At 30.9% G+C, this 12,924-nt stretch overlaps 3 protein-coding genes across 3 annotated transcripts; 2 read left to right on the forward strand and 1 right to left on the reverse strand.

Annotated features, from left to right (window-relative positions):
* The first annotated feature begins 12 nt into the window (after positions 1–12).
* On the forward strand, positions 13–4,036 carry LOC141529825 (transcription termination factor 2-like). Its single transcript, XM_074246541.1, has 5 exons — positions 13–206; positions 318–465; positions 536–741; positions 1,167–1,525; positions 1,610–4,036. Exons 2-5 carry the CDS (start codon positions 326–328, stop codon positions 4,034–4,036), a joined length of 3,132 nt encoding a protein of 1,043 aa, XP_074102642.1. The 5' UTR covers positions 13–206; positions 318–325.
* A 371-nt stretch (positions 4,037–4,407) lies between these two features.
* Positions 4,408–9,272, forward strand: LOC141529725 (transcription termination factor 2-like). The gene is made up of 8 exons (XM_074246401.1): positions 4,408–4,686; positions 4,755–4,844; positions 4,912–5,061; positions 5,130–5,351; positions 5,643–5,771; positions 5,848–6,428; positions 6,518–6,633; positions 6,720–9,272. The coding sequence occupies exons 1-8, from the start codon at positions 4,553–4,555 to the stop codon at positions 8,949–8,951; spliced, it is 3,654 nt and encodes a 1,217-aa protein (XP_074102502.1). The 5' UTR covers positions 4,408–4,552; the 3' UTR covers positions 8,952–9,272.
* LOC141529727 (cationic amino acid transporter 2) lies at positions 9,076–12,922 on the reverse strand. The gene is made up of 11 exons (XM_074246403.1): positions 12,780–12,922; positions 12,139–12,388; positions 11,784–12,068; positions 11,038–11,142; positions 10,517–10,898; positions 10,281–10,420; positions 10,095–10,197; positions 9,886–10,034; positions 9,465–9,631; positions 9,297–9,405; positions 9,076–9,216 (listed from the first exon to the last, which is right to left on the reverse strand). The coding sequence occupies exons 2-11, from the start codon at positions 12,374–12,376 to the stop codon at positions 9,155–9,157; spliced, it is 1,740 nt and encodes a 579-aa protein (XP_074102504.1). The 5' UTR covers positions 12,377–12,388; positions 12,780–12,922; the 3' UTR covers positions 9,076–9,154.
* Positions 12,923–12,924: the final 2 nt, after the last annotated feature.

Raw genomic sequence — 12,924 nt, forward strand, 5'->3', positions numbered from 1 at the left:
AAATTTGTTTCTAGCTCACAGGTGTCAGTAGTTGATAATTATTTTTCTAAAAACCGTTACAGCAATGGCTAGTGGGAAATTTAAAGATACATATATATTTATATACAAAAGAAAATGTGTGCATCAAAATAACACACTGAAGTTATCGAAAAATTGACTGTCGATCTATAAAAAAAAAAAAAAGAACTGTTAACAGAATAAAACTGGTAAATATCATGACATAATTTAACTTTTAATGAATTTGTCTAAAAATAATCAATTTTATTGTTTAATTAATTTAACAAATAATACGTTATTTATTTTTAATTATTTTTTAGTGGTTTTCATGGCTTACCGTTCAAGTCGCCAAGTATTGTCTTCAAGTGACGATGATTCTGACAATGATTGGGATAAAAGTCCTAAAAGCAAAAAAAGACGTTTTAGTCAAGTGACAGAAATTACTACAGCTAATGAGGATGACGATATGTACATTTGTTTATATTATTTCTTTAAATTTTATTTTATTTATTAATTTTAACTTGTTGATTTTCTGTAGTGATGATGCTTCGGAAGAAGAAGATGAGGAGCTTAACAACAGCAATCGGATGACACCTAGTATTGAAAAAGCTATTCAGAGAAGTATATCGAAGCTTAGTCAGGAAAATTTAAACTTGGATGCTGAAGATGGGAAGGACGAAAAAATATCACTGATTGATCACAATTATTGTGTCTCTAAGAGTCCGGTTTTGTTTGAAGACGATGGTAGGATTAATTTTTAATAATTTTAAAATTTCTGAAATCAGCAGACATTTGACAAATTTTTTTTATTTTGATAAAAAATTAATTTTTAAAAAGCTTGTTCTTGTAATTTTTTTAATTAAAATTAATTTAGCTGATATTTAATAATTTTTCTAATAAATAAATTGCTTATTTAGAAATTTTAATAAATTAAAAATGCAATTTTTTAAAAATAATTTTTCGGAACAAATTTTTTTGTTAAATAAAATTAAAAAATAGTCAAGTGACAACTAACTTTAATATCATGAATTTTTTTATTAAAATATTTTTATTGTAATTTAATTTTTATAAAGATAACAAAAATTGGCAAATGTCTGTTAACTTCCGGATCATATTTTAATAATTATTTATCAATTTTTAATATAAGTGGTGTAATTTTTCTTCAAAAGATCCATACCATGAATATCCTCAAGAAGAAACTATTGATGCAGATGATAATCCCGGAAATTTGAATTCAGAGTGTCTAAACAAGACTAATGGTAATATTGATGAAGGACCGATCGATATTGATGTTTTGGAAGATTCAAGTGATTTAAATCGTTTGAATGGCGAAGCTATTAATGATTCTTTAAAAGAGTCTTTTGAGGTACCACGTTTAGCTACAAACCATATTGATGAGAATGAAGCGACTGATGGCACTGATTTCTCGCCAAAAATAACAAATGTTGAGACAACACACTATAAGGTTTCTGAAGAAGCTACATCTGAGCAAGCAGTTGCGAATAATTTAAAAACACTTAAAGTTATGGTTTGTTATTGAATTCTTCTTTAAGCTCTAGAAAATATGGTTAATAATTGCATAAATATCTATGGATTATTTTTTTTTTTTCAGCTCGTTCGCACCGACGAAAAATATACTTCTGTTGGTAATGGTATTGAGGAAGAACTAGAGGAAAATAACAATATAGAGTGGTCTGAAGGCAAGGACAATAGTCAAGCTATGAGGAAATTTAAGCTGATTGAACGAAGATCCTCTGATGCGTCTTATAAATCATCGGAAACCTCTTTAATCTCGGGATCACCTAAAGAAACAGTAACTCATTACAAAATATTGAACAGTCAAGAAAAAATAATTACTCTTCAATCCAGCTGCAAAGATTGTGATCTAGAAATAAAAAAAGATGATCAAATTTTTATAGAAAGTTCCGAATTTCAGAACAATAATTCTTTATTGTCTACTTTAGTAAAAATCGAAATGAAAAGCGACGATTCACAGGATGATAATGAAGATGAAAGCGTTTCGGCGGACGATTCCTTTGAATATAAAGTTGAAGAAGAACCAGAAGCTTTAGAAGTTAAGCCTAAGATTAATATCAAACCAACATCTGACCATTCAACCAGAGATTTAGGAAAAAAAGCTCTACAAACGTTCAAAGAGCAACAATCACTTACCGTTGAGCGGTTACAAGATCTCCATGGATCTTTGATCTCTCGTCCAACTGAAGCTTCCCAAGAAGAAGACCCCATGGGGCTGTATACCGATCTTATGCCTCATCAACAACACGCACTAGCTTGGTTACTATGGAGAGAACAACAGAAACCTCCTGGTGGAGTTTTAGCCGATGAAATGGGGCTCGGTAAGACACTTACAATGATTTCGTTGGTGCTAAAGACGCTGCCAGAGTTTCAGAAAAAACAGGTTGAAGAAAGTTCGCACAGATTTAAATTACTCAAGAATTTTGGAGGAACTCTCGTTGTGTGTCCGGCTTCATTGGTCGCGCAATGGGCCCAAGAAATCAGGAAACATTGCAAAAAAAAGCAGCTTACTTACGAAATCTACCATGGACCCAATCGAGAATCTAATATTAAACGACTAGTGAGAAATTACATTATTATTACGACTTACAAGCTATTAAGTTGCGAGGCTTCTAACAGGGGAATTAGTAACTTGCTCTTCAAAGTTCATTGGGAGCGTGTGGTACTGGACGAAGCCCACGTAGTTCGTAACCACAAGAGCCAAATGTGTGATGCTGTCTGTCGTTTGACAGCAAATAAACGTTGGGCCATTACAGGTACTCCGATACACAACAAACAAATGGATCTTTATGCAATTTTAAAATTCCTGAGGTGTTCGCCGTTCGATGATCTCAGGATCTGGAAACGTTGGGTTGACAACAAAGATGATGCGGGACATCAACGACTTACTACTGTCATGAAGACACTGATGTTACGACGTACGAAGCAAGAATTGATGAATAAAGGTCAGATGGAACCTTTAACGACAAAAGTTTGCAACACAATTCGCGTTGCTTTGGATGCTGACGAACGACTTGTTTATGAAAAAGTTTTAATGTATTCACGTACTCTGTTTGCTCAATTTTTGCATCAACGATCCGAGAAACAGTCTATGTTTGAAATGGGTGCTAGCTACGATCACCGACATCCGACTACTTCTCCTTATATTGCGGGATTTAACAAAGCTCAGCGGCAATTATTAGCTCAACATGCCGATGTTCAAAGTCATGAAATTCTGGTCCTGCTTTTGAGACTTAGACAAATTTGCTGTCATCCGTCGTTGATTCACTCAATGTTAGATCAACAGGATTTGGATCAGCAAAATTTAGAGGATGGTGCAATCAATTTCCAGCTGTTGAATCAGATAAACAGTGTTAACTTGAAAGACGACACTGACAAATGTGACATCGATGATGACGACGATGAAGAGAGCGGAGTCAGCGAAAGAGTTATTGAAAATTTATTAACCAAAGATAACCCTGTATTTGACACTGAACGCCAAAGTGCTAAATTAAGATCTGTTGTAAGTACTATTAAGTCTATATTAGCAAAGAAAGAAAAAGTTATCGTCGTGTCTCAGTGGGTAGGTTACTTACAAATTGTAGCGGAGAGTTTGAAGTCTATCGAAGGTGCTACGTATAAATTGTACGTTGGAAGTACTAGTATTAAAAATCGCGAGAGAATAATCGATTTGTTCAATGACGAAGATGAGAACCCACAAATTCTTCTTCTGTCATTAAATGCCGGAGGTGTTGGGTTGAATCTTATGGGAGGAAATCACCTGATGCTCATTGACATACATTGGAATCCTCAACTGGAACTTCAAGCGCAGGATCGTATTCACCGATTTGGACAAAAAAGAAACGTATTTATTTACAAGTTTATCTGCTGTGACACTATCGAAGAAAGGATTGAAAAACTTCAAGAAAAGAAGTTGAAAATTTCTGGTGAAATTTTGAGTGGCAGTGGTAAAGTTAGCACCAAGTTAACCCTCGATGATCTGCGATCTCTTTTTAATATTTAATTACAAGTAGTCCTAATTTTAAAATAATTTATTACGTGTTTTTTTTTTTTTTTTTTTTAACAATTTTAATACACATATTAACTTATGACTTTATATATAAGTAAGTTGTTAATAGTTAATAATATTTATAATGAATTTAATCAAAGTATAAGTACTTTAAGCAATATTAAATGAATTAATGTTATTTTATACATTATTATAAAATTTAAAAAGTTGTAATAGTTGTTATAAAAATTATTATAAAGATTAATAAAAAAAAATTTATTTTAATTTACCCGCTAATTTTTTGTTCTCAATTCGTAAATTGTAGATGGCGATAGAAGATAAAATTTGAATGTGCAGTCGCTACACGACCGTTAAAACATGTGAGTAATGTTTAACAGACACAAAGCGTCATTTGTAAATCAAAACGATCCGAATGTTGTTAAGTCTCAAGCAAAATTTTTTGTTTTTATTTTAAACTTCGTCGTGCAATAATTATCAGTGATTCAGTTGTCAAAAAAAAAAATCATCACGATGAATTCTAACGATGATTCAATCGTCGTTTTTGATTCTGATGACGAACAAACGAATGTTTCAAAGAATTATTCTTGGACTGACAAAACAAAAAATCTAAGTAACAATTTGATTCAAGAGACCGACGATGAGAGGTGACATACTTATGGTTGATATTTCTTATTTTTAATTATTTGTTTTTAAATATTTTATTTATTCACAGCGAAACTAGTAGCAGTTATGTTGGATCATTTAAAGACGAAAATATCAGTCAAAAATATAACAATAGCAGGTCATTTACTGAAAAGTATGAGTGAGTAATCAGTGTCCATTTTTCTAATATTTATTTGTTCATTTGTAATAATGATTGCTGATTTTAGTGAATCGAAGTGGGACCTAGAAACAAAAAAAAGGTTTAACCATTCTCTTTCAACAAACCACAATGACACAATGGATGGCTCGATAAAAAATCAATTGACCGATAGTAAACAGGATGACAGTACCCAAGATTTTGATGAAACATACGATAGGTAAATATTCTAATCCATTGTATATTTATTTCTAGACATTTTTAATATTTAAACATTATTATACGCAGTGAAAAAGAGAACAGTTTCAATGTAAGACAAAAAAACAGCGATTCGATCATTGAACATGGTAATAACAAGATAAAAAACAGATCAATAGAATTTACAGTAACCGATAAAAATTCTATGTCGTTACGAAAATCTTGCAATGACAGTCACTCAAGTAATGAATATTTAGGAAAATATCGTGACGACATGGATAAACACAAAATTATGTCAGATTCCGAGGATAAGTAAGTGAATTATATTTTAAACATACTTTTTTTATGACACTGAAGTTGGCAGACATTAAAAATTATTTTAAAATTTTATGACAATACAATTATTATGAAAAAAATTCCACATGTGAAAATTAATAAAAATTACAAGTGAAAATTTTTAGAAGCATTTTTTTATTGTAATTGATTTGTTATTAAAATTTTTAAAATTAACAGCTGACGGCTAACTTCAGCATTATCTTTTTTTTTTTGTAGCTATCGTTAATTTTTTAAATGATAAAAACGAATTTACAAAAAAAATTTCAGTTTTTCAGAAAATGATGTAGTTATGGTTGAGCCTAATCACAGTGATTTTGAAGAAAGTTTCATTGGATTCCAGAAAAAGTCTATCAATAGGAAGATAAATAGAATTCTCTCAGATTCAGAGGAAGATGAGTAAGAAGAAATTGTTAATTTTATTTTTATTAAAAATATTGTATTGAATGGATTATTTTATCAAACTTGTTTTTAGAATTTTGGATGGTGAAAATAAGGATTCAGGAAGGCTGACCCCAAGTATTAAGAAAGCGATCCGACGAAGTATTTTTAATATGAGTCGATTATCTACATCAGAACCTGAAGAAGATGATTTACAAGACGATGAACAAGAAACTGATGACGATGAATATGAAAGCGGAATTCATTGTTCAGATGATATGGTTCAGCCAAATTCAGATGATGTGAATGAAAATGATAAATATGAAAGTAAAAAGAAAAGAAGTAGTATTATAATGAGTGATTATGGTGAAGATAATTTCGATGATCGTGATAATAAAAATGCAAAACAAGAAAATAATAATGATTCCAGTAAAATATCGCATGAAAGTCTTTGTTCAAATGGCGACTTGGAAAAATCTACTACTGATTTACAAAAAGATCACAACAGTAGCTTGTCTAGTGTAGAAATTACTAATGAAAGAAAAAGTACGATTTCTGATCTTCATCACTCTGCAAATTTATCAAGAGGAAGAGATAGTAACAATTACAGCATTCATGAAGATCCTAGTGTACATCAAGAACGTACATCAAATAGTATTATCGATATTGATTCTGGTAATTAAAAATTTTTATACCTAACAAAAATGAACTTTTCAAACTAGTTTATAAATTTATTTATTTATTATTTTTTTTTTTTTAATTAGCTACGAGTACCGAAGATGAACGAGAAACTCAGTCGAACAACAATTTATCCAAGTTGAATGTAAATGAGTTGAAAAAGTTAATTCAAGATCTTAGAGACGAGGCTGAGCGAGCAAAGGTATTTTTTTCTAAATGTAGATTAACATTAACTATTAAATATGATTAATTTAAATGAAAAAAATTAATATAAAAAAATTTTTTTAGACTTTCTTGAAGGAAGGTGATGTGAAGCTTCTTCCCGACGGTGGAGAGGGTTTAAAGTTGTTAATTATTAAAAATTCAAAGCAAATAAATCAATATCAAGAACGACTCAATGAAATTCAACCACCGGAAAAAAGTGATTCCAGTGTCATATCACTTGATCAGAGTTTTGAGGCTTCCTTTCATCATGATAAAAATATTAATGATTCCGACTACGACCCTAATGATAGTTATATATCACCTAAGAAAATTAGTCAAAAGTTTAATCGAACGCAAATGATGAAACCGACTGCGGAAACTAATTTAGAAGGTTTAGGAAAAAAAGCTCTTGAAACGTTTAAAAATGAACAGGCGTTAACAGTCGAACGTCTAGAGCATTTCCATGGATCTCTTCTATCCCGACCTACAGAAAATGAACGGGCCGAAGATCCTAGAGGACTTGTAGTCTCTCTTATGCCTCATCAACAACACGCCTTAGCTTGGTTAATGTGGCGTGAACAACAAAAGCCGCGTGGGGGAGTTCTCGCTGATGATATGGGTCTTGGTAAGACACTTACTATGATATCGTTAGTGATAAAAACTTTATCAGAAGATCCAAGTGACGGTGAGCGCGATGATGATGATGATGATGATGATGATGGATGGATGGGCAAAGGCAGACAAAATGAGCATCGAGGAGGAACCCTGGTTGTGTGTCCTGCTTCACTAATTAACCAATGGAAAAGTGAAGTTGACCAACGCTGTAAACGCGGAGTTCTCGCTGTTCAAGTTTACCATGGTAACAATCGTGAAAAAGTAGCTCGGCGCCTCGCTCGTAACGATATGGTCATCACAACGTACAATTTAGTAGCACGTGAATCTAAGAATAATGGACAAATATTTCAAATTCGATGGAATCGTGTTGTTCTAGATGAAGCTCACTGTATTCGCAATCACAAAAGCCAATCTTGCAACGCTGTTTGCAAACTTAAAGCTACCAAGCGCTGGGCACTCACAGGTACGCCTATTCATAACAAAGAAATGGACATATTTGCCATTCTTAAATTCTTGCAATGCTCACCTTTCGACGATTTACGTGTATGGAAGCGTTGGGTAGAAAATAAAAGTATTACTGGCGTCGAAAGACTCGCTACGGTAATGAAAACATTGATGCTTCGTCGGACAAAACAAGAATTAATTACAAAAGGCGAGGTTGAATCTCTGCCTGAAAAAAATCTTGAAGTTATTAAAGTTACGCTAGATAAAGATGAACGCTTGGTGTACGATAAAATTATGATGCACTCTAAAACAATATTCGCTCAATTTTTGCATCAGCGAGCTGAAAAAGAAACTCTTCAAGGAATGGGAGCTAATCCTTTAGCTGTAGATTATCGCAATACAAAATTCAGTAAAGCACAACAACAACTATTAGCTCACCATGCAAATGACGTAAAGTCGCATCAAATTTTAGTTTTGCTTCTTAGGCTTCGTCAAATTTGTTGTCAGCCCGCATTGATTCACGAAATGCTTGATCAAGAAGAAATGGAAATGAACGGATTGGAAAATGATGGACTTACTGCTAAAATGATGAAAATGAATATTTCGATTAGTACTTCAGAACACGGCGATAACGATGATGATGAAGAAGAAGAAGAAGAAGAAGAAATCGGAGTCGATCAGCGCATCACTGAAAATTTGTTGACTTCTGACAACCCAGTATTTAATGCGTCTCGAAAGAGCTCCAAGCTACGAGTCATTATTGACATTGTTCGCGATATATTAGAGAAAGATGAAAAAATTATTATTGTATCACAGTGGACATCATATCTCAATATAATTGGCGATTGTTTACGTAAAATACCAGGTGCTACTTTTGAAATGTTTACCGGACAAGTTGCTGTTAAAAATCGTCAAGCGATTGTTGATTCTTTCAATTTGAAGAAAAAACCTCAAATTTTACTACTGTCACTTTCCGCGGGCGGTGTTGGATTGAATCTCGTTGGAGGGAATCACTTGATTCTCGTCGACATACACTGGAATCCTCAATTAGAATCTCAAGCTCAAGATCGTATTTATAGATTTGGCCAGAAGAAAAATGTGCATATTTATAAAATTCTTTGCTCAGATACCATTGAAGAGAGAATACAATTGTTGCAAGAGAAAAAAATGGCTATCGCTGCTTCAGTAATTGATGGTACTGGAAAAGTTTCCTCGAAACTTTCTCTTCAAGATTTGAAATCGCTTTTTGACATGTAAATATTTTATCTATATTTTAAACGAAAAAAAATCTATTAAAAGTTTTATTATATTAGTCTATAGTTTGGTATTTTCAATTAAGTAAATATTCAAATACTGTAATTTTTATTTTAGTTTATGTAAAAAAACGATCTTATAAATAGATGTTTATTATCTCAATAATTATTAGATTACAATTAAGTTTATAAGCTATTTTTATACATCTAGCTCGGCTTTACTCGATATATACTATTCGAAACACCATATGAGAAGTATATCATTAAACCTGATTTTAAATAAATAAGTTTTCATTAAATAAAGTGGTAAAAGTGATTTTTATAATTATAATTAGTTATTTATACAAACCAATGACCATCCAAATCGAAAATCTAACCCACGTCATAATATCTAACATCATCATTAAGTGTACATTGACAAGTATACTGAAAGCAGGTAAAAATGGAACAAGAGGAACCTAAAAAATGTATTTTTATTAAAAAATTTGATAATATTTTTTCGAGACATTGAACTTACTGAGAATATTAATTTTCTTCCTGATACTGGTTGATTGTAAATAAATATAAGAGTAGCAATGAGAAGAAATATTAAAATAACGAGTAGCGAAATAATCCAAATTTGTCCTTCAGATATTTGTTCAATAAAGAATTTAATTACACTCGTAACACCAAAGCAAAGAATAACTGTAACCAATACTTATTATTATTTTATCAATAAATATTATAATACTGAACTTAGCGGTCAGCTATCAATTTTAAAAATTTTTTTAACAAATTAATTATAATAAAAAAATACTCCTAAAAATTTTCACATGTGAAACTTTTTAATTAATTTTTTTTTAATAATTATTAATTAAATTGCTATAAAATTCTAAAAAATTTTTAATATCTGTCAACTTCACTGTTATTAAATATTCTATTTAAATAATAATACTTACAATAGATAAATACAAGAGTAGACACAATTTGTGAGGTGAGTTTTGTTGACATATTCATATTATTAGCATTTATTAATTGCATTGCAATGAATCTAAATGTTCTTGGATCTCTATCTACTTTCTTTTCATAAGCTTCACTTTCTTCATACCTAATAATTATTGAGTTTTAATAAATATCTCTTTTTAAAGATGATGAAAATTAAAGTTACCGTAAGACAAGAACACATGCTGCAACTATTGAGTATGCAAGTAAAGTACCAATACTCATCATCTTCACGAGCTGTTCCAAGTCGAAAAGCGCAGCAAGCACACCTGATTAATTAATTAATTACATATTATTACTATTTTTGTTTATTGAAGAATTATATATAAATATTTAAATTTAAATTATTTACCAGTTAAAAACCCAGCTGAAAGTGTACCGTACATTGGAGTATGGAAACGTAAACTCACTCTGCCCATCCATTTAAAAATTAAACCATCAGATGCCATCGCATAAATTACTCTCGGCAGTGGAAACATTGCTCCAAGTAAGCTGGACAATAAGATAATTGTCAGTTAACTTCAGTATCATAAAATTAATAAATAAAAATCGGAATCGATGTAAAATAAAAAAATTTTTTATGATTACCTGGAGCATAGACCGCAGATGGCACCTATAGACACTAACCACTTAGCCCAGTTCCAGCCGATTACATCAAACAGATGTGGGAATGGAGCCTTGGTATCTTGCTCGTAATAAGGAAGAACTGTTGTCAGAACAGCAGAGACTCCAAAGTACGCGAGGAAGACAACAGTGAGGGAGGCGACGATTGCGATAGGAATAGATTTTTTAGGATTTTTAGCTTCTTCTCCAGCAGTTGCAACACAGTCGAAACCAATAAATCCATAAAAACATGAAGCTGCTCCTTTTATTATTCCTTCAATTCCGTAAGGCATAAAACCTCCAGTTCCACGTGGGCCGCAAGGTTCTTTCTTGCAACCGGTATCAATTTTCCAGTTGTCAACGTTTGCTGTTATTTTTTGAAAATTTATTAAAACAAACTCTACTAAATAAAATGTAGTCGGTGAGGACCTGAGATGTCATCAAGGCGACTTTAAATAAATTAATTTAAAAAAAACTACTAATATATTTAATATTAAAAAACTAACCTTTAACAGATCCAGCGCAAACGACAAATAGAACAACTCCGAGGTTGACTAGAGTGAAGAAATTGTTCGCAAGAGATGATTCTTTAGCTCCAAATGCCAAAGCGACTGGAAAGTAAGGTAATGATTAAACAAAAAATTTATTAAAATTAGTAATACTGAAATTAAGAGACATCTGATAATTAAAAAAAATTTTTTAACAAATAAATTATAGCAAAAAAAAATTCCATCTTTAGATGATTTAAAAAATTATAAATCTAATTTTTTTTTTAAATAATTGTCTAAAATTATGATATTAAAATTAGCCGACGTTCAAAAATTTTTGTATTTTTTTCAATAATTTAATTGCAAGTAAAAAGATACTTAAAAAAATTGCTTGCATAATTTATTAAATATTTTACATATGAAATTTTTTCAATAAAAATTTAATTTTCATCTAAAATTACGATAAAATTACAATCGAATTAGCAAACGTCTAGCAATTTTGAATTAATTAAATAATAACCAAAAAACAATATTTAAAAAAATTGCACTTATAGTATTTTTTAAATTTTTTACATGTGAAAATTTTTTTTTTTTTAATTTTTATATGATAATTTTTTGAATGAAAAAATTATAAAAATTTCAAGATATCGGCTAATTTAATTTTCGTTCTAAAATGAGTTTATTTTTAAAGAAAAATAAAAAAATTATCAGATGTCTGTTAATTTGAGAGTCATTTAAATTATATTAGATACTTTTATAATTACCAGAGAATGCAATTGTTATTCCAAATGCAAAAAAATCGAGATAAGGAGAGAAATTAGCGTTATCAAAGTGAGCTGCCGATTCAAAAGCTGTCCGCATTGAATTATTGAACAAAGCATCGACGTAAGTACTGAGTCCTCGGACAACACTTGCAGAACCAATTACATACTCCAAAATAAGGGTCCAACCGATTAAGAAGGCGGTAAATTCGCCCATTGTAACGTAACTGTAAACATAAGCTGAACCAGCTTTTGGTACTCTGGCACCGAATTCCGCATAGCAAAGACCTATTGACATAATTAATAGTATTTTAATTTTTTTAAGTATGAAAATTTAATATTAAATTTAACAAAATACCTGCGAACATAGAAGCTACGGCAGCGATGGCAAAAGAAATTACTACGGCTGGGCCAGCTAAATTTTTAGCAACAGATCCTGCGAGCACGTAAACACCAACACCAAGAGTCGATCCAATTCCCAAAGCCGTGAGGTCTAAAGTTGAAAGACATCTCGCTAAACCTGACTCCGCAGGTGAAGATATTAATTTCTTTCTTGTGAACGCATTTAAAATAGACTCCAAATGAAGTTTTTTCATGGTCTCTATGATCTGGAATTTTATTTATAAATGAAAAAGATATTACTTTACAATTTAAATTATTATATTAATAAGTACATACGATAAAAATTTATCAACGTAAAAACCCATCTTAATTTATAGAACAAAAAAAAAATTGTATCAACAATAATCCTACAATGCAACGATAAGAAGACAACAAATGACAATGATCCCGTTGTAAATGCGAGTACGTTTTTAAATTAACTCGGTCGTTCAACATTTAATAGAATCAATTGATCAAGAAGAATTCTTTCTACTTTTAGGTCACCAATGAAAGATCAGTAGCATTCCAATTTGCTACTGCTATTTACTGGTATATCAAATTTAATTAAAATCTAAAATCTATATAATTTAAATGTACTTTTAAAATACTATTACTTACCTAAAACTTGAACTTTTACTTTACTCCTCAGAAATTGAACTAATAGTACTATTTAATTTTATCATGTTATCATTAAATCTTGTACTGACTTTAGATAAGAATTATGAAATTGAATCATTAAACCAAGATAATCAGATTTATTGTA

Source organism: Cotesia typhae, unplaced genomic scaffold, assembly GCF_013202065.1.
Source record: "Cotesia typhae breed Kobodo isofemale line unplaced genomic scaffold, CoteBio_Ctyphae contig_48, whole genome shotgun sequence".
Lineage (NCBI taxonomy): Eukaryota > Metazoa > Arthropoda > Insecta > Hymenoptera > Braconidae > Cotesia > Cotesia typhae.